Source organism: Odocoileus virginianus, chromosome 29 (assembly GCF_023699985.2).
Source record: "Odocoileus virginianus isolate 20LAN1187 ecotype Illinois chromosome 29, Ovbor_1.2, whole genome shotgun sequence".
Taxonomy (NCBI): Eukaryota; Metazoa; Chordata; class Mammalia; order Artiodactyla; family Cervidae; genus Odocoileus; species Odocoileus virginianus.
The window spans coordinates 28659757-28687667 of NC_069702.1; the positions used below are offsets into that span (position 1 = coordinate 28659757).

A 27911-nucleotide genomic window follows, 5' to 3' on the forward strand; every position below is an offset into this window, starting at 1 on the left:
TAAATGTGTAATATAGCACATAAATACAAAGTACCATCCTATCATCCTCAATAAAATTTTTAGCATTAATATTATGGATTTGAGCAATTGTGATAAATTGGGTTCTCACTTTTTCCCCTTATTACTTAAACATCTAGTCAGCACTATTTTAAGATACTCTTTACTTGAAGTAGGTTTAAACAAAGAGAGATCTCAAGTTTCCATTTGTACACATAAGAAGAATAGGGAATATTCAAAGACAACACATAAAGAGGGAGGGAAAATGTGCCCATAAATACACTAGAAAATCTCCAGTGAAAAGCAGCAATGGTGGGGGTGGGGTGGGGTAACTATATATATCCTGATTCTTTTGCAGTTTGACAAAGTTAATGATTGAAGTCTCCTAGATTTTCCACTACATTTTCTCCAGCTTGTCTGTTTGCTTTGATTGATGATACTTTATCTCTTGTGGCCCAAGGATGACTACCCTTGCTTCTGTGTAGAGATTAATAATTGATTAGTGCATAGCCCGGAATCTAAGTAAAAGGGAATTGGTTACTTTGGGCTGCCATTTTTTTTCAACTGGGTAACCTACAGGAGAAGGAGGTTTCATTAGGACGTGGTGGCAGAAAAATGAAGAGGATCCTGGTTTTCCTCCTTGCTGTAGCCTTTGTGCATGCTCTAGAGAGAGGTAAGATTTCCAGTGCTGTGACCATTTGCAAGAACTTTCACTTTTCTAACTTTGTTACCATTTAAAAGAGGGAGAGAGGGAAGAACGAAAGTGGGTTAAGCTTAAACTCAGATGTGACATATAGTTTTCTAATAGGATAGCCAAGGAGAATCTCAAGAAAGAAAGAAAAGCTATATGATTTGTCATTTATCTTTCCCCGCTTTCTTAATAACCAAGATCTAAGAAAATGGTTCAAAATTAGAATGTTTTTATTTGTTAAAACGGAATGCAGAGGGAGGCTGTGATCCATCACTAAGCTTTGTCTCTCACTGCCATTGAGAGTACAATATACCATATCAATGATGCATGAAGTCAACCGAGATTTTTTTTTAACTTCTCCAAGGAATCCTCTATTAATGTAATATTTGAAGTCACATTATAGTTTCTAAAATATCTCACATAAAAGAACTTAACAGCTATGAAATATGACTATTAAGATCTTTGTGCTATATTTCTCATTAAGTTCATTTATCAACTAGTGTCTTTATCTCTGAGCAATATACAACTTTGTGGCAAGTTCCCAAGCTGCAAAATTCATAATCTGTCTCAGTTTACTTTCTGGGTGATTCTTTAATGCTTATAAAAGGAATCTGCATTCATCCCACTTTGAAAAGTTAAAATTTTCACGTAGAGCTGCCAGTTAACAGGTTTACCCAAGTCATGTGTTAGAATTCATATGAACAACATTTAACCAGTGGAATAAAATGTGTGTGCCCCAGGAATCATTTATTAACTGTGACAAGAATAATCTTACTCCTGCCTTTATTGTTGTTTTTACATTCACTTTTTTAGGAAAAAAATCTTCATCATTCAAATTATTTTTAAATTTTGTCTTATTCATGTCTGTTACAAGACCTCTGAATAGCCCAGGTCCCAAGGAACCCTGAAAGCCTATTCCTTTTCCCAGGGTTTCCCTAGGGCAGATCTGAGCCTGGAAAGTCCTCCTGAACTAGTTTCAGATCTGGATCTTCACAACACAGAAAGTCCAGTAATGGTTAAGTCCTGGAACTACATGTGAATGCCAGAATGTGCCATTCTGTTCTACTGACTCAGTAAGGATACACTGGATTGACTTCAAACAGTTACGGTGCTTTGGAGAATACCAGTATTCTGCAACCTCTATTTCAACATCTTTTAAAATTCTCTCAGCCCATGATATAATGGATGCTAAAAACTTCAAGCCAGCTCCCTTGAACGGAACTTCACAATGAATTTGGTTAACTATGTGCCATAGCTCAGATGGTGATGCCTGAGACATAAAATACAATTATCTACCTAATAAATGTCCAATGTTTGGTGACTGTAGTCCTGAGCCATCAATCCTGGGTTCTATAATACCTGAGCACAACCCAAATACCAAGTCAATGATTTACCTGAAAACTAGGTGTGCTCACTACTGGCAGAAATTGTACACATTAAAGGAATTGAGAGGAATTTTAGATGCTGGAGGATTGGTTAGGGTTGCAGTTCTCTCTGTCTAGTTCTTGAGAGTTGACTGATCACCCACATCATTTATATAGAACCCCTTTTCCAAGGTGTATGTCCCTCATTTCAGAAAGAAGTTTCTATATCCAAATATATTTAAGAAATAAGCCATACATTAGTCCTTCTTGGCTGGTTTATGATAAATGTTTTTGTTTTCTCAGAACTCATAGGACAACAAAACAAGATTTAACCCAGAGTTTCCCAGACATATGGGCTCTTTCCTAAAATGCCTATATACTATAGAAATAGTCTCTGGAAAACATCAGCTCCAAAATGTATCCAACATGAACATTAGCTCCAGTTAGGCCCATCCTCAGATATCAAATGGCACTGGGGATTCAGCTCACAAGCCCTTGCATACATCTTGTGAGAGAAGGGCTTACCAAATATGCTAAATCTAAATGATATAATATCCACTTTAGCTACCCTGTGAGTGACAAGAAAATTATGTCCACCAGTTGCCTCCACTTGGCTTCTGTATTCAAAACTGGATAAAGCACTAATCCAAATTGTATCTTTCCCCCTCCAAGAAACAAGCAAGAGGCTACTAACACAGCCTCACAATCACCACAGAAATAATGCTACAAGAAATAAACCACTGCTGTTTATAAGAGCTGTCAGCAAGAACATTTTCCTTTTGCTTTAAGCATTTCATTCTCAGCATAATTTTATTAAACATGATATCAAACAGCAAGAAGAAAGTAAATTTCCCTCTGGTTGCTGGGTAAGCTGTATTTTCCTTTCTCCCAGTTACCTGTCAAAACAGTCCTAAGACAATATGATTTAACCCAGTCTTCCTATCAACCACTGAATCATTCTGTTTCTCTTTTCTACAAATTGACCACCACTTCTTCAGTAGCCATGTGAAAAACAAATCTGTCCTAAGTTTGATTCAGTAACATAGCTATACAGAATGCTAAAGAGAAGCAATTTAGAGCAAGTAGATATTCTAATTTCCCAGATATGTCTATATATTATCTCTGCAAAGCAAACATAATGGTGACTGAGGAGGTGACACAGGATTTGAGATCTACATGATGAAAAGAAGACAGCTATGTAAATATCCAGAAGTATGTTTCAAGCAGAAGGAAGCCAGGTGCAAATGTCCCAGACTAGGAACAGATAGGACCTGATCTAAGTTCACAAAGCAGCCCAAGTAAAAGCTTAAAGAGCTTAGATGATAAGGGAAAGGAGGAAGAACTGAAGTCAGAGAAGTATCTAAACTCGATCATCAAGAGCAATGTCAACCTCCTTGGACATCAATAGCAAAGTTATGCTTCATCGTTGTCAAGTGCAATGCCAGGTATGCACTCACCATCACAGGTGGGCTATGGGGGTGTGTACACACACTTTAAAAGGTCACAAGGTTGATCTCTATAGGAAGAAGTTGAAATCATTAAAAAGGAACTGCATGGCCTCCCTCTAGTATCTATAGTCACTTCACATGGATCCGCCCCTGTCTGCTCCAAGTTCACACATAGAGAAGGCTTCCCTTACCAACCTACCTACCAAGAGAACCCACTATATTTTTCTCTATCCCCTTACCCCGTCTCAGTCTCAGTTTCCTTTCGTTTTTAGCACTCATCATCTCATCACCAGCTGTTCATTTGTTTTTTTGTAATGAAAGTAAGATGTAGGATGTAAACTCCATGAAATCAAGGACTTTTTGTTCCCAGCTGGAATTCTCAGTTTTAGAACACTACTTGCCGTATAGTACATTTAGTAGACTTTTTTGTGTGTAAAATCACAAAATTAAGGTTATTAGAGTACCTACCTCATGAGACAGCTTTGAGTATTTAAGGACAATTAAGGGGCTTTCCTGGTGGCTCAGTGGTAAAGAATCCACCTGCCAATGCAGGAGATGTAGGCTTCAATCCCTGGGCCAGGAAGATCCCCTGGAGAAGGAAATGGCAACCCAATCTAGTATTCTTGCCTGGAGAATTCTATGGACAAAGAAGCCTGCGGGCTGCAGTCCATGGGATAGTAGAATCAGGCATGATTTAGAGACTAAACAGAAACAACAAGAAATGTCAACTAGGACACATCACAGATAGACTGGAAGGAGTAAGTTTTAAGTCTTTTGTTATTTTCATTATAAAGCACTGACACTAGATTTTATGGACTGAATAAAATGGCTAATAATTTACAATGTGTCAGCTTAAATCTTTTAGATACATTCTTTTAAAATCTTTTAGATACATTTGCTTCATCCTTGCAACACCATGATGAGCTCAGTACTATTATACCCATTTTATAAATGGAGAAACTGAGGGAAAGAGGGGGTAAGTAACTTATCCAAAGTAACTGAGCTAGTAATTGGTGAAATCAGAATTTTACATCAATTCAGTGGGTTTACAAAGGCAATGCTCACAATCATTGCTTCACTGCCTCTCATGAGACATGTAGCTGACACAGTCTTTAACTAATCTTAGGACAAGTATAAGAGAGAACCAGTCATTAACACCGATTTAAGGGGAAGTAAGTGAAATTCATTCTGTCCACCAAGGTCATCCACAACTGATCCAAACCTCAGTTCATCCCTATTCCATGAAACCGGCTCTGCCTTCTAAACTTCCCTATTTTGGGGGCACTATCACCTCTAAGCCATCTACATTCAGTCTTGCAGAGCATTGTTGGATTTTATTGCATCCATTTGTTAATCTATATTCAGTCACTTCCATAGTCTATAAATTTTAGCCCTGAGATACATCAGCCTTGCACAGAGCCTCCTCAGTGTTCCTTTTTGTCTGCGTAGATCTAGTTCTCAGCACATGGGAACACTCCCTCTTTTATCTGCGTGCTAAGTTGCTTCCCAGTCATGTCCAACTCTTTGTGACTCTATGGACTGTAGCCCACCAGGTTGCTCTGTCCATGGGCTTCTCCAGGCAAGAATACCGGAGTGGGCTGCCATGCCCTCCTCCAGGGGATCCTGCCGACCCAGGGATCAGACCCTCACCTCTTATGTCTCCTGTATTGGCAGGCAGGTTCTTTACAACTACAGTGCCATTTCCTTATATTCTCCTTGTGCAGGCTCTTGCTCCCCTTTACCCAGCTATTGTAGTGGCTTCCCTAACCAAAACCCTACCTCCCATCACTTCCCCAAACAATCCAAACTAAAAAACAAAGCAAAATTTGACGTAATGTGGTAAGTAGAATTCAAAACAATTATATGCAAAGTAGAATCACTATTGAGAGGCTACTGAAATGATACTGATGGAATGGACATAAATTTGAGCAAACTCCAGGAGATAGTTGAGGACAGAGGAGCCTGGAGGGTTAGAGTCCATGAGGTCACAAAGAATTGGAGACAACTTAGCAACTGAAAAACAACAATGAAATATAGGGATGAACATACATAGCTGGCTAGTGGGATTCTAGGAATCAGACTGTCTTATACAAATCCACACCAATTCTGGTCTCTGTTTGGAGTCATTTGATGGCGGGTAAAATCTCAGGTTTAAATATTAACATGTATGGTAGGCAGAAAGAGCGTCCTCTAAAAATGTCAACATCAATATGCCTGGAACCTGCAAATATGCTAGCTTACATCACAAAGGGAAATTAAGGTTGCAGGTAGAATAAAAGTTGCCAATCAGCTCTTCTTAAAATAGAAAAATACAGAAAGTATTATCTGAGTGGGGCCAATGCAATCACAAGAGAGAAACAAGAGAATCAGTCAGAGGAAGATAGTGATAAGGAAAAAAGGCACAGAGTGGTACAAAGTTGCCAGTTTTGAAAATGGAGGAAGGGGCTCTTGAGTCTAGAAGCGTAGGTGTCTAGAGGCTGGAGCAGGCAAGGAAATGGATTCTCCCCTAGAGCATCCAATGCAAAGAGAATTCTTAAAGCAGTAGGAATACCAGGCCACCTGACCTGCCTCCTGGGAAACCTGTATGCAGGTCAAGAAGTGACAGTTTGAACTGGACATGGAACAACAGACTGGTTCCAAATCGGGAAAGGAGTATGTCAAGTCTGTATATTGTCACCCTGCTTATTTAACTTATATGCAGAGTACAGCATGCAAAATGCTGGGCTGGATGAAACACAAGCTGGAATCAAGGGTGCCAGGAGAAATATCAATAACCTCAGATACACAGATGACACCACCCTTGTGGAAGAAAGCAAAGAACTAAAGAGCCTCTTGATGGAAGTGAAAGAGGAGAGTGAAAAAGTTGGCTTCAAACTCAGTATTCAGAAAACTAAGATCATGGCATCCGGCCCCATCACTTCATGGCAAATAGATGGGAAAACAATGAAAATGGTGACAGATTTTATTGTGGGGTGGCTCCAAAATCATTGAAGATGGTGACTGCAGCCATGAAATTAAAAGATGCCTGCTCCTTGGAAGAAAATTTATGACCAACATAGACAGCATATTAAAAAGCAGAGACATTACTTTGCTAACAAAGGTCCATCTAGTCAAAGCTATGGTTTTTTCAGGAGTCATGTATGGATGTGAGAATTGGACTATAAAGAAAGCTGAGCACCAAAGAATTGATGCTTTTGAACTGTGGTGTTGGAGAAGACTCTTGAGAGTCCCTTGGACTTCAAGGAGATCCAACCAGTCCATCCTAAAGGAGATCAGTCCTGCATATTCATTGGAAGGACTGATGCTGAAACTACAATACTTTGGCCACTGAAGAATGGATGTGAAGAACTGACTCATTGGAAAAGACCCTGATTCTGGGAAAGATTGAAGGTGGGAGGAGAAGGGGACAACAGAGGATGAGATGGTTGGATGGCATCACCAACTCAATGGACATGAGTTTGACCAAGCTCTGGGAGTTGGTGTTGGACAGGGAAGCCTGGCATGCTGCAGTCCATGGGGTTACAAAGAGTCAGATACGACTGAGCAACTGAACTGAACTAGAGCCTCCAGAAGAACAGAGCCCTGCTGACACCTTGATTTTTAGCCCGTGAGATCTGTATCAGACTACCCAACAGAAATATTAGGTAGTAAGTGTGTGGTGAGTGAGTGAAGAGTGAGTGAAGTTGCTCAGTCGTGTCTGACTCTCTGCGACCCCATGGACTGTAGCCTACCAGGCTCCTCCATCCATGGGATTTTCCAGGCAAGAGTACTGGAGTGGGTTGCCATTTCCTTCTCCAGAAGATCTTCCTGACCCAGGGATCGAACCCAGTTCTCCCGCATTGTAGGCAGACGCTTTACCGTCTGAGCCACCAGGGAAACCCTATTATGTGGTAATTTATTACCATAGCAATAGAAATATAACACTGTAGGTTTCCGGGCCCTGTGACAGGCTGGGACTTCCCAAAGGAAAAGAGTCCATGAGTGAAAGCATCTCACTTTTGATAGATTGCAGTTTTATTGACCAGGTCCAGGGGGAGTTGGCCAGGAGGTAACTGGAGTACATGTTAACTCAATTCCCTGATTCTTAGGAGTTTGCTTTGTACCTTTTCTACCATTTTCCTCATACCAGAAAGTAATTTAGCCTGCCACCGGAGAGAAGAACTGCAGCAAGTTACATGGGATCCTTATCACAAGGCATATAAATTGCATCTTGTACTATGTACTGTCAGTGGATTTTTACCATGAGAGAACTGCTAACATTCATTGAGTTTTAACCACATTTTGTTGTTGTTCAGTTGCTCAGCTACATCCGACTCTTTGCAACCCATAGGCTGCAGTGTGCCAGGCTTCCCTTGCCCTTCATTATCTCCTGGAGTTTGTTCAAATTCATGTTCATTAAGTCAGTGATGCCATCCAACTATCTCATCCTTTGTTGCCCCTTTTTCCTCCTGCCTTCAATCTTTCCCAGCATCAGGGTCTTTTCCAATGAGTTGGCCCTTCGCATTAGGTGGCCAAAGTATTGTAGCTTCAGCATCAGTCCTTCCAATGAACATTCAGTGTTGATTTCCTTTAGGATTGACTGGTTTGATCCCCTTACAGTCCACATTAGGCAGGAGATAAGCTATATATTTTTACCTAGATTAACGCATTTCATAGAACAGCCTTAATAACAAGGTATTATTTCACTTAGATCCTAAGATTACTCTTCCTTGAATACAACTCTGAGTTCATGCCTATACATGAATGCATTTCAATAGATACCCATTATCTTAAAAAAAAAAAAAAAAAGTAAAACTTTGGTGATCACTTTTTCTAATATTTAAGTTCCTCGTTTCAGTTTTATTGGATTACTCATTCTCCAGCTATGACTGATTCTCTAACTTCAGATATTTTTTTCATGTTGTTCTCTCTACTTAAAATTCCTCCCCCAATTCATGTATCCCTGTTAACATCCTGCCCATCATCTGTGGTCCACTTCAAGTGATAGCTCCTTCCACAAATCTTTCTAAAGGCTCCCTTCCATTCTAGGAGTTAATATGCTTTGTTTCAATGTCTTCTATGGTGATGATCACCATTGCTGCTATTGGTGTTATGGTCTTATTCTTATCTCTTCCATCAGACCTCAGTTCCTTAAGTATTGGTGGCTTTCAAATTTCTTATATGGTGCTTTATCATGTTATTTATTCTTACGCTGCTTTAAAAACCAAGACCTGTAATGCATTCTAAGTTTCCAAGTCAGGATACCAAAGACAACACTCTCACACATGCCAAAGGTGGAAGAAGGAAACTTGCTCCCTTATCTTCACCTCTGCAAAAGCATTTGTAGATGACAAGGTGCTCAATTTGTGCAGCGAAGGAGAGGTGAAACAAGACGCATGGAGGAAGAATGCCTCCTTTGGGACTTTGGTGAGTGTAGCATCTGTATGGGCTACCACCCAAGTTGAACCCAAAGACATCACATTTGAGTGAGTCTATGAGGCTATCCTCTACTGCAATTGTAGTATCTGGGCAACTGACCCATTGCTCTGCTATCTTCTACTGTTTGTGAATTTTCAACATCTGAAATGTTCCACTGATGGCATCCTAAGAGGTACAGTTAATTTCTTTCAGGTTAGTCTATAGAAGTCAGGCAGAACTCTAAGTTCAATATTAAAAAGAACTGAGTTTCAGCCCATTGGCTTAAACTCAAAACCACATACATGCCTGCAAACATCAGTATGAAACCAAACCAATAGTTTAGGTAATAATGATTTAAAATATCAATGGAAATGAGCCCCCACCCCAAGAAAACTGAAAAAAAAAAAAAAAGAAAAGTACTAATTTGATTACCACTTCTTCATTGACAGTGTTTTTCGTGACATCTAAGTTTTTTTGTGATTTTTTTTTTAATTTCAATAATCAGGGCAACTTCCTAAATTAGCCCAACAATGTTTAATTTCTCAACTAAAACCACTACTCTGAATATCTAGCCCAATTCGTCCAAATGAATAGTACAAACCGTATTCTTTAAGTCTAAAGAAATAAAATAAAAGCATGAGTATATTGACCTTTTCTGACATAGATGAGTCTGTCAGTGCAGAATGGAAATAAAAATGTCAAAGGAATAAAACTGCAAAAATGTAAAAGCCCAACAGTTCTGAAAGCCCATGATTCTCCAGAACATAACAACAAAATAGCAACTTAAGACAGTTCCTAGCATCCTGCTTGTTATTTTTTTTTTTTAATTCAATTCAGTGTTATTTAGGCTTTAACCACAGCTCCCGCTATACAGCTTTTCTAGAGGATCAATATGGTTTTAGAGAAAATTATAACAATAGTTAAAGCATTCAGAATAACCCTAAAGTTTGTATCACCAGAGTGAGTATCATCTTGTCTACCCCCACTAGAGTAAAAGTTCCATAAGGACAAGGTCATGTCCATTTTGCTCTTTATTGTATATTCAGTACTGAACCCAATGCCTGCCACAGAGTAAGTCTTCAAGACATGTCTGTTACATGTATGAACAAGTATTGTCAGCTGTGTTGAGAAAGGTGAAAGATGCATGAAGCAGTAAAGATTTCCCAAAAGTAAACCAAATGTTTTCAGAATCCCAGAATGAAGCACAAGTTACCAGAATGTTTCACAATACAGATAGAAAAGGGGCGTGCTACTGCAAAAAGCAACTCTGCTAAGGACATTTGTAAACATTGAGTGCTGAGGACTCAGGATGTGAAAATGATTTTCCAGTGTCACCAGGATTACACCAATATTTACCAGAGCTGCATCAAAGTCCAGACTGTCCTCTTCCTAGCCACATGACACATGAAAGAACAGAGTATGACATTTGAAATTCATTTGATATAGGATTTAATCATATGAATCAAAGTGAGCTCAACTGGTGTGAAAACATTATGCAGTATTCCATGGAATAAGAAATCGATTTATAATAAATCACATTTCAAATTAACTTCAGCATTTGCTACTTTTTAGAAAATGAAAAAGTGATTAGCCTACTCACTTTGTCAGTTAAGCGCCAGATCTTCTCTTCGAATAAATGAATTTTTTTTTGTCAGAAATATTTAAAGTAATCCACCTAAAAGATACACGGTGCAGTAGCTTCCTCTACGGGTAACTTTTGTAAGAGCAGTTTTATCTTATATTTTAATTCTAAATTTCTTCAGTGCCTCTTTAGGGCTTTTTCCCTTGCTTCTGTCTTGCCCAAGACTGAATATTCCAAGCAAACATGGCTCCAAAACCATTTTAAGTCTTGTGTAGTTGATCTAGCTTCTCAGTTTCCTGTCATTCTAACTAATAATAGTTAGCGTTCTAACTAAAAATACCCATGGATTCCAATGTGCTGTCCGTACAGACAGTTGATTTAATTAAAGCTGTTTAAACAAGAGATGATATGTAGTGTCTACTTGTACCACATTCACATGCGCTCACATTCCCAACACACTGAGAGACTCTACTTCCTTAGTGAAGTGAGAAATCTGGAAAGCTAAAAACAAAATAGATCCTTAACTGTTCAGAGGTGTCCCCACTTAATGCAGGCCTTCATTTTGCATCTTATTGAGTGGTCACATTAAAACAAAAGTGACCTCCGAAGTTTTATATGGAGAGTTTATTAAACAAAGTTAGCCCTTTGCACTGAGGATAAATGAGTCCTTATTCCAGCTATTTTTGTGTGTGGCTTGAAACAATAAGCTTTGGAAAAAAGATTCTATATAATTTCTTACTCTTACTACTTCAAAAAGGGGTGATTTTGTAACTTTTAGAAGTGACCAGGAAGATCATGAGGATACAATTGTGTTCTAAATCCAGGAATCTATAATGTATGTATGCACACATAGTCACTCGGTTGTGTCTGACTCTTGGTGACCCCATGGACTGTAGCCCACCTGCCTCCTCTATCCATGGGGTTTTTCAGGCAAGAATACTGGAGTGGATTGCCATTTCCTCCTCCAGAGGATCTTCCCAACCCAGACCTGTACCATGTCTCCTGTGTTTCCTGCATTGCAGGCCAATTATTTACCCACTAAGTTATCAGGGAAGCCCCCAATATACTGCTATTTAAACTCCACTTGAATATTTCTAGGAAAAAACAAACTCACTTCAAAAAGCTGTTCATCATTTCAGTTACTAATTAGCCACAGCTATAAAATTCTCTCACATTGAACTAAAATCTGTCAGCCATTTCTCTCAGCTCTACCCAGGAATAACAAACGTTGTTGACATCCCCCCCATACTACCTTATAGGAGGACAGCTGTATCCTAAAATCTTTCCCTCTGTGTCCTAATCTTCAGTCCCACCAGATACCATTAATGATTAACAAAATTCCTGCTTTATTTTGACCTTTTGAAACTGACAATATCCAACCTTGTAAATAAGTTAATAAATTACAGGAAATGTACTAGATATGAAGGTTTATCAGATAGTCAATAGAGTATAAAAGGCTATTGTCAATCCTAGTGTCTTGTCCTAGTTCCCAAGATAATGTGATATTTGATTATGTAATCACTTTCTTTGTGATTTTGATGAGTTAATCCATTATTACAAAACAACACTTAAGAAAGTTTTGCCCCTCAATTCTGACTTCTCACCTTGGATATATACTTTAAACAGTTCACCTGAAAGACTTAGGGTGCAAGAGCTTCCTCTATGAGCAGTTTTCACCGAAGCCAGGCATTTTCACTATTAATTCAAACAAATCCTAAAGAGAGTCTTTTTAAAAGGGAAAAAAAAAATCTTCCTCAGTCCATATCCAACCACAACCACCTTCACTCCAAATCATAAAACAAGAATTTCTACATATAAGCAATATATGATATAAAATAGATAACTAATGAGAACTGTATAGCACAGAGAACTCAATACTCTATAATGGCCTATATGGGAAAATGATCTAAAAAAAGAGTAAATATATGTATCACTGATTCACTTTGCTATACACCTGAAGCTAACATATCATTGTAAATCAACTATATTCCAATTTAAAAGTAAGAAGAATTTCTACCCTGTGTTATGTATATTTATTCTTCTGTGGAGTTGAGGCAAGGACTTATAGGTGGTAAAAGGCATACCAGTAGTTGCCATCATATCACCCAAGATGGATTTCCCAATATTTAAATCCAAGAGGATGAGTTATTAAACATCAAAACAATTTAGAATAGAAACTGGGCCATTTATATACTTATTTTTAAAATATAGCATCAAAATATTGGAAAATGTCCTAAACTTACTTGAATGAATGATGAATCAGAGATGAACATTGACTGCCTTCCCTGTGTTCTTCCACTGTATATGTAATAGGTATGTTAAAACATGGGTCTCACCATCAACAAAGTATTCATTCCCAACCACCACATCCACATTTCCCAGCATAACAAAGTACTCATTCCCAGCTAGTGGGAACTAGCTCTTTCCAACCACTTGGAGGGACTTAAAAGTAGGGTTTTTATTTTTCTGATTATACAAACAAGGTCTTATGGTCCTTTTGAACCTCAAAATAACCACCTCATAATATTCATGGTAATCTCTGGTTAGTTTAATCATCAAAAATTTGTAAATTCAAATGTGTTCCTTTTTATGGCTGAGTAGTATTCCATTGCATATATGTACCACAGCTTTATCCATTCATCTGTCAAGGGGTGGGGAAAAGGGTGGAAGGTGGGAGGGAGGTTTAAGAGGGAGGGGACCTATGTATACCTATGGCTAATTCATGTTGACATATGGCAGAAACCAAACCAATATTGTAAAGCACTTACCCTTCAATTAAAAGAAAAATTTTTTTTAAATTCTAAATTCTTTTAAAATGGGCAGTTTGACTCCCCCAGGTCATTTGTATATCAGTCTTGCTGCCTTTAGTGGCAAAGGCAATCATATATACTCCACTGCCTGTTCTCTTCCCCTTCGTCCTACTCTCTAGGCTGCTTTTAGTTCCTCCAGGGTTAACACGAGGGGAAAAGAAGCCAGCAGGAAGGGTAAGCAGCAGCAGATCCCATTTAGTGGGCAGCTTGGTGCGGTAGCGTTCCTTTCTCTGGTTACAGATGTTCAGAGTTAACACATTCTCTTTGTGGGTTCCTCAGAGATCTCTTTCCCCATCATCCCTGGTGATCACTCACATCATCTGGCAACTTAAGAGCTCCCTCTGGCCCTTTGATTTTCAAATTGTCTGCATCTGCACAAAGGCATCCTACTGTTGGTAGCCTACTGCCTTCTAGATAAATGTCTCTCCACTTCAAAAAAAAAAAAACAACAAAAATCGAGGTAGGATGACTATAGGCCAGTTTTGCTCTCCTGCCCAATCAGCATCAGGTACACAGGCTAGAGCAGAGTCTCCCTCTCACAGCCTAACCTTTGTTGCACCAGGCCACTTAACCAGCCTTTCTAAATGTACAGTTTTCTCGAGGCTGAATCAGATACCTGACCATGCCACCGCATCTTCCAAGGATCACCTATCAAGGTCTGAACGTATTCTTTGAAGACTTTCTTATGATGCTTGAAGTGAGGAGAAGCACTCTCTTACCAGTCTTCCAAACCCATCAAATGGACTGACAACTTCCCCCCAAAATTATTTTGCCTAATTTCCAATTTTTCCCTCAGCTTACCCAGCCTTCTGTTAGAGAGTCTGGAGGTGTGAATGAAGCAAGAGTGGCAACACCAGGCCGCACACCCCACCTTGAAAGGCCTGCATGACTGTGCCTAGTGCTTCACTTTGGAATGTAGACATGCCCTCCATTTATTTTCTTCTTGGTTCATTTGAGCCCTTGGATGAATCTGAAGCAAAGAAATGAGGGAGGGACAAAAAGCTTTCTTTTAACATTATCATAAAGAAGGCTGAATGCCGAAGAATTGATGCTTTTGAACTGTGGTGTTGGAGAAGGCTCTTGAGCATCCCTTGGACAGCAAGGAGATCCAACCAGTCCATCCTAAAAGAAATCAACCCTGAATATTCATTGGAAGGACTGATGTTGAAGCTGCAGCTTCAATACTTTGGCTACCTGATGTGAAGAGCTGACTCATTAGAAAAGATCTTGATGCTGGAAAAGATTGAAGGCGAGAGGAGAAGCAGATGACAGAGGATGAGATGGTTGAATGGCATCATCGACTCAATGGACGTGGGCTTGAGCAAGCTCCAGGAGATGGTGAAGGGCAGGGAGGCCTGGCATGCAGCGGTTCATGGGGTCACAAAGAGTCAGACATGACTGAGTGACCTGACAACAAAAAGAACACTTCCAATTTACTAGTTGGCATATACATTTTGATTCACCTACTTTCAGTATTATTTCATTCTTTTTCTTAACTTAATTTTAATTAAAGTTTATAGAATGCCATCAAATAGTATGCCATCAAATTCTGATCCATTGTGAGAAACAGAAAGGCACGACCAAAATGAAACCGCACAAAGATATTAAGAAAATGTTAGTTTCGTATCAGTGAATCATGTCCCTTTGTATATACATATTTAATGGAGCATTCATTTAAAGGGGAAAGATTCAACTTTTCTATTTCTGATTGTCAGGTCGAGATTATGAGAAAGATAAAGTTTGCAAGGAACTTGCCAGCCTGGGAAAAGATGACTTCACATCTTTGTAAGTATGATGTATTCATTCACTCTTCTTGGTTACCTGACCTTGAATGAAGCTCAATGTGAGGTAACTTCAACTCAGCTTCAGGGGCTAAACTGAGCTCCACTGAGATGAAGAGGATAGAGTCCCAGGGTCAAAGTGGGCAGAGATGTTAGGCATGTGGAGGCCATCCAAAGCTTCAAGCTGAACTACCACTACCATGGTCTGAGAATTTGTTAAAAGTTTACCAATGAGTTGAGAGAATAAGCAAGCATAGTTTTCTAAGGTGAATTAAAAGGCAGCAGTATATGCTAGGACTATGGCCAACAACATGACAAGGGCAAGAACAGATTCATTCAGAGAAGCTTGAGAGAGGAAAGAACATGAGGCTGCTTTGATGGAACCCCTCAAGTCCATCTTCTCCTGCTTTGCAAGATGAGATTTTGTTCTAAGTGAACCTATTTTTAAAGTCAATGTCCTATTTTTATAGGACATATCAAGAATATGTGTGCAAAATTCCACTAAAAAAATGGAAGAGACTTCATATTAAAATATGCACAAACATGAAGACTTTTAAAAATTCTATGTTCATTTTTTTCCTCAGGTCAATGGTCCTATACAGCAGAAAATTTCCCAGTGGCACCTTTGAACAGATCAGCCATCTTGTGAATGAAGTTGTCTCTTTAACAGTAACCTGCTGTGCTGAAGGGGCTGATCCTGACTGCTATGACAACAGGGTAGGGATATGTGGTTGGCTTCATCTGTTGTGGCCCATAGAACGGAGTCAAAATAGCCCTTTACATCATATCTTGGGGAAATCTTAGACATCAACCCAGCTACTCCAAGTTTAGGGGAAATATGAAGCCTATTATCCCAGAACTCAAATTTATTCTAGTATAGTGAGCCAATTTTGTCCATTGGTCCTACAAGGTTCAAATGAGAAAACTGGGGTGTACATTAATTCATGAACCTCCTGAAATAATTCTATTATTCTGTATATCTTAGAAGCCTACCAATATGCATACCTGTATCATGCCAAGACTGGTACCAACTGCCCTGGAAAAACTTAGCATTGGTTTCAAACTATTTTGGGGTTCAACAGTTGCCCTATATATACACACACACTAAATTCTGCATTTTCTCCATTAGAGTATATCTGCAAAAATTTAAAACACTGAAATGACAGTTTTCAAAATATAGACAGTAGCTAAAAGAGGTGAGACTACATGCGTTTCTAGCAATTTACTGATACTGTCAATCAGGCCAAATAAAAATGGCATTTAACTGCATCTTGATAAATGAATCTACAGGCAAATATCTCCCTGTTCAAAACTGCAGCAGTTAGCCAACAGAAAAAATGTTCCAAAGATCTGATTAGAATATATTCTACACAGTGACTCTTACCCATTAATTGCTTTATCTGGCCCTTATCTACTTTCTAAGTATTTTATCATTTTCTCCCATAAACCACAAAATCACATCATTTCAACCCTACCTTCTGCACTATGTTAAAATAAACAAGCAAGCTACCAATTATAATCAAAACAGGACACATTTTTATTTCCATTTTATTTTATATATTTGCTAACACATCCCTTGACCAGAGATGGTCTCCAAGATTGTTAGAGACAGATCATAAGAGCAGAAACGGCATTGATGTTTTTTGGATTACATCTTCCTTCTCCTATTGTTCAAAGCAATTTTTTTTCTATAAATATGTTACTTTCTTTGTAAACTTTTCTTATTTGGAAGAAAGTAATAAGGGAAAAATAGGGAAGTTGCCAGGCAAAGAAATGGTGAAAGGTTCACTGTTTACTTCTGGTTCGCAAAGCTAATATCACATTGGTTTCCCTCATTGACAGGAAAGATCTTTAGAAGGTTTATCCTAAAAAGATAACTTATAAAGTAAATGTAAAAATGTCAAAGTCTTTTTCCCATGTAAATCCTCAAATAATTTTTTCCATGATTACTATTTCTATTCCATGCATCAAATTATTCCAGATATCAAATTCTTCCCAAAAGGAAGTTTGTTGCTACAATTGTTTGGTGGTATTACCATGGGCTTAGTCTGACCACATGAATCAGTCTACCATTGTTGAGGCAGTAAATTAAGTTGTAGCACTGCTTCAACCATGATGCACAGGAGAATAAACTTTGGGGCTTTGGGAAAAAAAACAGAACCTCAGGCCTCATCTTTGACCTACTGAATCAGAATTTCTGTGTTATGCAGCCCAGGCATTTCCAATTTTTATACAGTCCGTGATATGATGCAAAAGCAGGTTCAAGAACCACTGTGTTTTCAAGAACACAGATCAATGTTGAAGACCAAGGCAGTCAAGGATTAAGAATCTGTTCAAGTAACAAAGGGAAGGGAGGAGGGCAGAGAGAGGTCACATTCTCAGCATAGTATTTAGCACAGAATGCAGATGGAAGATCATATCAGAATCAATGGAGTTTTTTAAAAGGACCTCCCTCATCTTCAGAGATGTTAATATCCCCATGGAGAAACACTGAACTAGAGGATCCAACCTCTAAAAGCTGTAGTCACACATCGTCCACTCATTAATGAAAGTTTTCTTTAGGTCCGACTCTGAGTCTTAACATAAGACTCTATACTTGCCTGTAACTAGAATTATGCAACTTGTCATGGACAACTTTGTTTCCAATGAGAGTTTTCAAATTTAGAGCTAAGATGCTATATACCAAGTGGAGAACTACAAGCCTAGAAACTTGTATGTATATGAGTTTACTTGTTTTTCCTTTCTCATCCTAGACTTCGGCATTGTCTGACAAGTCCTGTGAAAGCAACTCTCCATTCCCAGTGCACCCTGGAACTCCCGAGTGCTGCACCCACCAGGGCCTTGAAAAGAAGCTCTGTATGGCTACCCTGAAGCACCAGCCACAAGAATTTCCAACTTACGTGGAGCCAACAAATGACGAGATCTGTGAGGCATTCAGGAAAGATCCCAAGGGGTTTGCTGATCAGTAAGCAGCTTTCATCACATGTAAAACTTCAGAGTACAAAATAACAAACATGTTTAAACTAACCCCCTACTCTGTACAGACACCTCTTATACCACACCACAACCCAGACAATTTCCAATAACAGAAATTGGCTGTTACCCAAGACAGCCCGTCTTTGTCAGTGCTGATTATTATAAATGCCTTTTCTCAGATGAAGATGAAAGCAACTTTCCCAAACCCCCACCTTCTGTCATCCTAGTTCTAGTATCTGAAGCAGAATCACCTGGAACGCCTCCATCCTTGTGACATTTTCAAATATTTAACAGCAGCTATTGTGATTACACTTATGTTAGAGATCTTTGCATACTCCATCCGATAGGATTTTATTGCTGTGCACAAGTTTTTAACTCCAGGTAGAGCATAAGAAATAAATAGCTGTTTCTCATTCCTACAGTACATCCCCAGAAACAGCTGTGAACAAGATACATATTGCACCCCATAAGCAAACATATTACATTTATCTTCTCATTGTTTAATATTCTTGAGGAGATTATATATTGATTCTTTAGACTTAGAAGATCATAAAAATGAAAAATTGAAAATATTTATTTGTGATAATAGAATATATGTATATATACACAGAGAATATATACATACACACACAGAGAGAAGTCAAAAGAAATGTCATTAAAACTGGCTTTAGAAATAAGTCAAAGTGATAACTTTATAAAAATTGGTTGGTTTGCCCATGCCTGTAAATTTTCAGAGAGGATTTTGCCCAGGATTTCAGTCTCTTTAGACCCTTAGTGGTTTTACTCATAAAAATGGATTTCAACAAACAAACAAGCCAATATATAACAATTGTCTAAACAGATAATGAAAGGTAATTGCATTGCATTTTTTTAATTTTTTTTTCATTTATTTTTATTAGTTGGAGGCTAATTACTTTACAATATTGTAGTGGTTTTTGTCATACACTGACATGAATTAGCCATGGATTTACATGTATTCCCCATCCCGATCCCCCCTCCCACCTCTCTCTCTACCCGATCCCTGTCTTCCCAGTACACCAAGCCTGAGCACTTGTCTCATGCACCCAACCTGGGCTGGTGATCTGTTTCACCCTAGATAATATACATGTTTCGATGCTGTTCTCTCAAAACATCCCACCCTCGCCTTCTCCCACAGAGTCCAAGGGTCTGTTCTGTACATCTGTGTCTCTTTTTCTGTTTTGCATATAGGATTATCATTACCATCTTTCTAATTCCATATATATGTGTTGGTACCTGTAACGGTCTTTATCTTTCTAGCTTACTTCACTCTGTATAATGGGCTGCAGTTTTATCCATCTCATCAGAACTGATTCAAATGAATTCTTTTTAATGGCTGAGTAATATTCCATGGTGTATATGTACCACAGCTTCTTTATCCATTCATCTGCTGATGGGCATCTAGGTTGCTTCCATGTCCTGATTATTATAAACAGTGCTGTAATGAACACTGAGGTGCACGTGTCTCTTTCAGATCTGGTTTCCTCGGTGTGTATGCCCAGAAGTGGGATTGCTGGGTCATATGGAAGTTCTCTTTCCAGTTTTTTAAGAAATCTCCACACTGTTCTTCATAGCGGCTGTACTAGTTTGCATTCCCATCAACAGTTCCCTTTTCTCCACACCCTCTCCAGCATTTATTGCTTGTAGACTTTTGGATAGCAGCCATTCTGACTGGCGTGTAATTGTACCTCATTGTGGTTTTGATTTGCATTTCTCTGATAATGAGTGATGTTGAGCATCTTTTCATGTGTTTGTTAGCCATCTGTATGTCTTCCTTGGAGAAATGTCTGTTGAGTTCTTTGGCCCATTTTTTGATTGGGTCATTTATTTTTCTGGAATTGAGCTGCAGGAGTTGCTTGTATATTTTTGAGGTTAATTCTTTGTCAGTTTCTTCGTTTGCTATTATTTTCTCCCATTCTGAGGGTTGTCTTTTCACCTTGCTCATAGTTTCCTTTGTTGTGCAAAAGCTTTTAAGTTTCATTAGTTCCATTTGTTTATTTTTGCTTTTGTTTCCAATATTCTGGGAGGTGGGTCATAGAGGATCCTGCTATGATTTATGTCAGAGAGTGTTTTGCCTATGTCCTCCTCTAGGAGTTTTATAGTTTCTGGTCTTACATTTAGATCTTTAATGCATTTTGAGTTTATTTTTGTGTATGGTGTTAGAAAGTGTTCTAGTTTCATTCTTTTACAAGTGGTTGACCAGTTTTCCCAGCACCACTTGTTAAAGAGGTTGTCTTTTTTCCATTGTATATTCTTGCCTCCTTTGTCAAAGATAAGGTGTCCGTAGGTTTGTGGATTTATCTCTGGTCTTTCTATTCTGTTCCATTGATCTATATTTCTGTCTTTGTGCCAGTACCATACTCTCTTGATGACTGTAGCTTTGTAGTATAGTCTGAAGTCAGGCAGGTTGATTCCTCCAGTTCCATTCTTCTTTCTCAAGATTACTTTGGCTATTCGAGGTTTTTTGTATTTCCATACAAATTATGAAATTATTTGTTCTAGTTCTGTGAAAAATACCATTGGTAGCTTGATAGGGATTGCATTAAATCTATAGATTGCTTTGGGTAGTATAGCCATTTTGACAATATTGATTCTTCCAATCCATGAACATGGTACATGTCTCCATCTGTTTGTGTCCTCTTTGATTTCTTTCATCAGTGTTTTATAGTTTTCTATGTATAGGTCTTTTGTTTCTTTAGGTAGATATACTCCTAAGTATTTTATTCTTTTTGTTGCAATGGTGAATGGAATTGTTTCCTTAATTTCTCTGTTTTCTCATTGTTAGTGTATAGGAATGCAAGGGATTTCTGTGTGTTAATTTTATATCCTACAACTTTACTATATTCGTTGATTAGCTCTAGTAATTTTCTGGTAGAGTCTTTAGGGTTTTCTATGTCGAGGATCATGTCATCTGCAAACAGTGAGAGTTTCACTTCTTCTTTTCCTATCTGGATTCATTTTACTTCTTTTACTGCTCTGATTGCTGTGGCCAAAACTTCCAAAACTATGTTGAATAGTAGTGGTGAGAGTGGGCACCCTTGTCTTGTTCCTGATTTTAGGGGAAATGCTTTCAAATTTTCACCTTTGAGGGTAATGCTTGCTGTGGCTTTGTCATGTATAGCTTTTATTATGGTGAGGTATGTTCCTTCTATTCCTGCTTTTTGGAGAATTTTAATCATGAATGGATGTTGAATTTTGTCAAAGGATTTTTCTGCATCTATTGAGATAATCATATGGTTTTTATCATTCAATTTGTTAATATGGTGTATTACATTGATTGATTTGCAGATATTAAAGAATCCTTGCATTCCTGGGATAAAGCCCACTTGGTCATAGTGTATGATTTTTTTAATATGTTGTTGGATTCTGTTTGCTAGGATTTTGTTAAGGATTTTTGCATCTATGTTCATCAGTGATATTGGCCTGTAATTTTCTTTTTTTGTGGCATTTTTGTCTGGGTTTGGAATTAGGGTGATGGTGGCCTCATAGAATGAGTTTGGAAGTTTACCTTCTTCTGCAATTTTCTGGAAGAGTTTGAGTAAGATAGGTGTTAGCTCTTCTCTAAATCTTTGGTAGAATTTAGCTGTGAAGCCATCTAGTCCTGGGCTTTTGTTTTCTGGAAGATTTCTAACTACAGTTTCAATTTCCTTGCTTGTGATGGGTCTGTTAATATCTTCTATTTCTTCCTGGTCCAGTTTTGGAAAGTTATACTTTTCTAAGAACTTGTCCATTTCTTCCAAGTTGTCCATTTTATTGGCATAGAGCTGCTGGTAGTAGACTCTTATCCTTTGTATTTCAGTGTTGTCTGTTGTGATCTTTCGATTTTCATTTCTAAGTTTGTTAATTTGGTTCTTCTCCCTTTGTTTCTTAATGAGTCTTGCTAATGGTTTGTCAATTTTATTTTTTCAAAAAACCAGCTTTTAGCTTTGTTGATTTTTGCTATGGTCTCTTTAGTTTCTTCGCATTTATTTCTGCCCTAATTTTTAAGATTTCTTTCCTTCTACTAACCCTGGGGTTCTTCATTTCTTCCTTCTCTAGTTGCTTTAGGTGTAGAGTTAGGTTATTTATTTGACCTTTTTCTTGTTTCTTGAGGTAAGCCTGCAATGCTATGAACCTTCCCCTTAGCACTACTTTTACAGTGTCCCATAGGTTTTGGGTTGTTGTGTTTTCATTTTCATTCATTTCTATGCATATTTTGATTTCTTTGATTTCTTCTATGATTTGTTGGTTATTCAGAAGCGTGTTATATAGCCTCCATATGTTTGAATTTTTAATAATTTTTTTTCCTGTAATTGAGATTTAATCTTACCGCACTGTGGTCAGAAAAGATGACTGGAATGATTTCAATTTTTTTACCAAGACTAGATTTATGGCCCAGGATGTGATCTATTCTGGAGAAGGTTCTGTGTGCACTTGAGAAAAAGGTGAAGTTGTTTTGGGGTGAAATGTCCTATAGATTTCAATTAGGTCTAGCTGGTCCATTGTGTCATTTAACGTTTGTGTTTCCTTGTTAATTTTCTGTTTAGTTGATCTATCCATAGTTGTGAGTGGGGTATTAAAGTCTCCCACTATTATTGTGTTACTATTAATTTCCTCTTTCATACTCATTAGCGTTTGCCTTACATATTGCAGTGCTCCTATGTTGGGTGCATATATAATTGTTATATCTTCTTCTTGGATTGATCCTTTGATCATTATGCAGTGTCCTTCTTTGTCTCTCTTCACAGCCTTTATTTGGAAGTCTATTTTATCTGATATGAGTATTGCAACTCCTGCTTTCTTTTGGTCTCCGTTTGCATGAAATTTTTTCCAGCCCTTCACTTTTAGTCTGTATGTGTCCCTTGTTTTGAGGTGGTCTCTTGTAGACAGCATATATAGGGGTCTTGTTTTTTTATCCATTCAGCCAGTCTTTGTCTTTTGGTTGGGGCATTCAACCCATTTACATTTAAGGTAATTATTGATAGGTATGGTCCCGTTGCCATTTACTTTGTTGTTTGGGGTTCACGTTTATACGACCTTTCTGTGTTTCCTGTCTAGAGAAGATTCTTTAGCATTTGTTGAAGAGCTGGTTTGGTGGTGGTGAATTCTCTCAGCTTTTGCTTGTCTGTAAAGCTTTTGAGTTCTCCTTCATATCTGAATGAGATCCTTGCTGGGTACAGTAATCTAGGTTGTAGGTTAATCTCTTTCATTACTTTAAGCATGTCCTGCCATTCCCTTCTGGCCTGAAGGGTTTCTATTGATAGATCAGCTGTTATCCTTATGGGAATCCCTTTGTGTGTTATTTGTTGTTTCTCCCTTGCTGTTTTTAATATTTGTTCTTTGTGTTTGATCTTTGTTAATTTGATTAATATGTGTCTTGGGGTGTTTTGCCTTGGGTTTATACTGTTTGGGACTCTCTGGGTTTTTTGGACTTGGGTGGCTATTTCCTTCCCTATTTTAGGGAAGTTTTCAGCTATTATTTCCTCCAGTATCTTCTCATGGCTTTTCTTTTTGTCTTCTTCTTCTGGGACTCCTATGATTCGAATGTTGGGGCATTTCACATTGTCCCAGAGGTCCCTGAGGTTGTCCTCATTTCGATTCTTTCTTTTTTCCTCTCTGCTTCATTTATTTCCACCATTTTATCTTCTACATTACTTATCCTATCTTCTGTCTCTGTTATTCTACTCTTGGTTCCCTCCAGAGTGTTTTTGATCTCATTTATTGCATTATTCATTTTTAATTGACTCTTTTATTTCTTCTAGGTCCTTATTAAACATTTCTTGCATCTTCTCAATCTTTGTCTCCAGGCTATTTATTTGTAACTCCATTTTGTTTTTAAGATTTTGGATCATTTTTATTATCATTATTCTAAATTCTTTTTCAGGTAGGTTCCCTATCTTCTCCTCTTTTGTTTGACTTGCTGGGCTTTTTTCATGTTCCTTTAGCTGTTGGGTATTTCTCTGCCTTTTCATCTTGTTTCGATGGCTGTGTCTGGAGTGGGCTTTCTGTATTCTGGTGGTCTGTGGTTCCTTTTTATTGTGGAGGTTTCACCCAGTAGGTGGGGTGGGACGATTGGTTTGTCAAGGTTTCCTGGTTAGGGAAGCTTGTGTCAGTGTTCTGGTGCGTGTAACTGGATTTCTTCTCTCTGGAGCACAATGGAGTGCCCAGTAATGAGTTTTGAGATGGGTCTATGTGTTAGGTGTGACTTTGGGCAGCCTGTATGTTGACGCTAGGTCTACGTTCCTGCATTGCTAAGGAATTTGCATGGTATGTCTTGCTCTGGAACTTATTGGCTCTTGGGTGGTGGTTGGTTTCAGTGTAAGTATGGAGGCTTTTGGATGGTCTCTTATTCCTTAATGTTCCGTGTAGTCAGGAGTTTTCTGATGTACTCAGGATTTGGGCTTAAGTCTCCTCCCTCTGGATTTCAGTTTTATTCTTCCAGTAGTCTCAAGACTTCTCCAACTATACAGCACTTATAATAAAACTTCTAGGTTAATGGTGAAAAGATTCTCCACCGTGAGGGACACCCAGAGAGGTTCACAGAGTTACATGAAAAAGAGGAGAGGGAGGAGGGAGATAGAGATGAGCAGGAGAAAAAGGGGGACTCAAGAGGAGAGAGACAGATCTATACAGCTGTCTGTTCCCAGAGTGTTCTCCGTAGTCCAGACACTCACAAAGATTCACAGAATTGGATTGGGAAGAGAAGGGGAAAGGAGGAAATAGAGGTGTTCTGAGGTAGAAAACGGAGAGTCAAAAGTGGGAGAGAGTAATCAACACACTCCTGAATAAAAATGGGAACTGAATATTGGATTCTTAAATGTCCAAAATTTATATCACATACTGAAAAACAAAGATTAAAAATCTAGAGTAGAGGTTAGACTCAAAAATATAATATTAAAAACAAAAACACAAAAAAGTTTTAGAAATATATATGAAGTTCGGTTTAAAAATAGGGCTTCTTTTTTTTTTTTTGCAAGATTATAGTGAAATTAAAATGAAAATTAAGGAGTAATAGAAAAACAAGAAAAAAAATTTTTTCCCTAATTAAAAAAATCATAAAAATATATGAAAAGGAAAGTTAAGGAGCAATGGGGGAGTAATAGGGAATTTTAAAAGAAAAGAGAAAAAATAAAAAAGAAAAGAAAAAAAATTTTTAATAAAAAAAAAGGTAAAAATATATCTAGGAATTTCTCTGGAGCTGTTGTGGTCAGTGTGGGTTCAGTTCAGTTTCAGATAGCTCCTCGTTCCAGCTTACACTCCTTGATTTCTATAGGCCCCTTCTGGTGTAGTCGGTGTTACCTACAGGGATTTTATTTTTTTTTTAATTAATTAATTTATTTTTTTATAGGCTAATTACTTTACATCATTACAGTACAGGGATTTTAATCTGTTGCACCGGTCCCTTCTGAAGCGGTTCCCTTTGTTTCTTTGGCTTCTGTTTGCAGGTCTCTTCAGTGTCTAATTTTCACCCTGACACAGGCGGGTGGAGGTGGTCTCTTGTTCAGGTTGGCTAGTTCAGTCCTGCTGCGGGGAGGGAGGGGCACTGCAGGCAGGTATTGCTGTGTGTGGGTAGCGCTCACAGTGTTCCAGTCACACTGGGTTTGCCCCGCTCACGGGTGTGTGCTCTCCCCGTCTATGCTGCTCAGGCTCCCGGCTGCTCTATATGGAGCGGGCCTTGCGTTGCCTGTCTTCCCGTTGTCGGGTATTCCACAAAAGCGCGGACTCGGTTGCGCCTGCCTTTTGTGCCTTCCCCGGCCCGAGCAGCTCAGGCAGCCAGGAGCTTGACGGGCGCACTCTCCCCAGGTGCGGTGTGCCTTCTCCCCTCCGCGATCCCAGCCTCAGTTTCCACGCGCGCCTGTTGGGTACATCTTGTGTTTAGCCCCTTGTGTTTAGCCGCGACCCTCCTGGTGGATGTTTACCATCCAGAATCTCAGGGAGTCTTTGGTTAGAAACTGGAGGCCTGTTTGCAGTGTGGTAGGGGATGCTGTCTCTGGGGCCGAGTTTGCCCCTTTCCCCTTCCCCTTGCCTCCTGCCTCCGGTGGGGCTGGGCCGGTCCGCAGCCGGCTAGCTCTTCTCTGGAGTTTCTCAGTCCCTTTGTTCTGTGAATGGCCGGCAGTGTGTTCCGGCCGGTTAATTTTCTCTCTCTCTCTCTTGCTGTCCCACAGTTTAAGTTGGAGTCTAACAAAAGCTCCCTCCGATTGCCCTCAGGGCACTCAGGCCCGGTCCTTACCCTAAGCAATGCCGCCGGTTCCTCTCCGCTCCGCCCCCACTTGCTGGTGGCGGATGCAGGCGTCTGGGATACTTTTCTGCTGGGAGTTGCTTTTAGGCACGTAATCTGTGGGTTTTATTTATTTTTCCTCCCAATTACGTTGCCCTCCGAGATTCAAAAACTTCCCCCAGACCCGCCAGTGCGAGGGTTTCCTGGTGTTTGGAAACTTCCTCTATTAAGACTCCCTTCCTGGGGCGGGTCTCCGTCCCTAGCTCTTTTGTCTCTCTTTTTTATCTTTTATATTTTGTCCTACCTCCTTTTGAAGACAATGGGCTGCTTTTCTGGGCGCCTGATGTCCTCTGCTAGCGATTAGAAGTTGTTTTGTGAAGTTTTCTCAGCGTTCAATTGTTCTTTCGATGAATTTGTAGGGGAGAAAGTGGTCTCCCTGTCCTATTCCTTCGCCATCTTGGCTCATCCCCCTGCATTATATTCATTTTAGTTTGTTTCATTAATGTTAATAAGCAGCCACCCCAGGCCATGCATATGGTAGAAGCTAAATGAATAAAGGGACAAATGACCTCTCTCAAGTAATCTACATGGAAATTTAGGAAAGATTTTTTTAATTAAAATATTGATGAAAAGTGACTAGTATACAGTGCCGCAGGCACCTCCTTCCAGCTCCAGTTCTGCTGGAGACGCAGCCCAGAGACTACATTGCCTTACAGAGAGCTTCTGAGCAGATTGTCAGGCCTGTCTTACTGCAGTGGCGCCAACCACATGTTCCAAAGCAGAGGGCTGCAGCCAAGTCCCAGCCTCGGTGTTTGGTGAACACAAGCCCCAGCGTGCCTGTGCAACCTCTCGCCGAGCCCCGCGAGTCCCGGGTGTGAATCGCGCTGACGGAGGGAGAGTGACAGCCTCTGGGGTGAAGAAGAGCAGCAGGAAGGAGACCAAGAAGAAACTTGCTGCTGGAGAGGAAGCCAAATTGTTCGCAGGTTTCATGGGTGTCATGAATAACATGCAGAAACAGAAAACACAGTGTGATGTGATCCTTATGGTCCAGGAAAGAAAGATACCTGCTCATCGTGTTGTCTTTGCTGCAGCCAGACATTTTTTTAAACTAAAGTTCACAGCTAACATGCTTGCATCAAAGTCCTTTGAAGTGGAACTCAAAGATGCCGAACCTGACATTGTTGAACAACTTGTGGAATTAGCTTCTACCACTAGAATTTCTGTGAATATAGCAATAATCTTCATTCCTTGTTAGATGCAGCAAACCAGTACCAGATTGAACCTGTGAAGAAAATGTTTGTTGATTTTTTGAAAGAACAAATTGATGCTTCAAACTGTCTTGGTATAAGTGTATTAGCAGAGTGTCTAGACTGTCCTGAATTGAAAGCAACTGCAGATGACTTTATTCATCAGCATTTTACTGATGTTTCTAAAACTGATGAATTTCTACAACTTGATGTCAAGCAAGTTACACATATCCTCAACCAGGACCCTCTGTCAGAGCAGAGGATCAGGTTTACATGCTGCAGTCAGGTGGTTGAAATACGATGAACCTAACCACCAACCTTTTATGGTTGACATCCTTGCTAAAGTCAAGTTTCCTCTTATGTCAAAGGATTTCTTAAGTTAAAACAGTACAAGCTGAGCCAC

At 39.1% G+C, this 27911-nt stretch overlaps 1 protein-coding gene across 1 annotated transcript in view; it reads left to right on the forward strand.

Moving 5' to 3' along the window:
* Positions 1-456: 456 nt before the first annotated feature.
* GC (GC vitamin D binding protein) overlaps positions 457-27911 on the forward strand; it is a 48272-nt gene continuing 20817 nt past the window's right edge. The window contains exons 1-4 of the mRNA XM_020905824.2: positions 457-670; positions 15005-15074; positions 15655-15787; positions 17824-18035. Of these exons, the coding sequence (XP_020761483.2) occupies positions 613-670; positions 15005-15074; positions 15655-15787; positions 17824-18035 (473 nt within the window). The 5' untranslated portion in view covers positions 457-612. The remainder of the gene's footprint in view (positions 671-15004; positions 15075-15654; positions 15788-17823; positions 18036-27911) is intronic.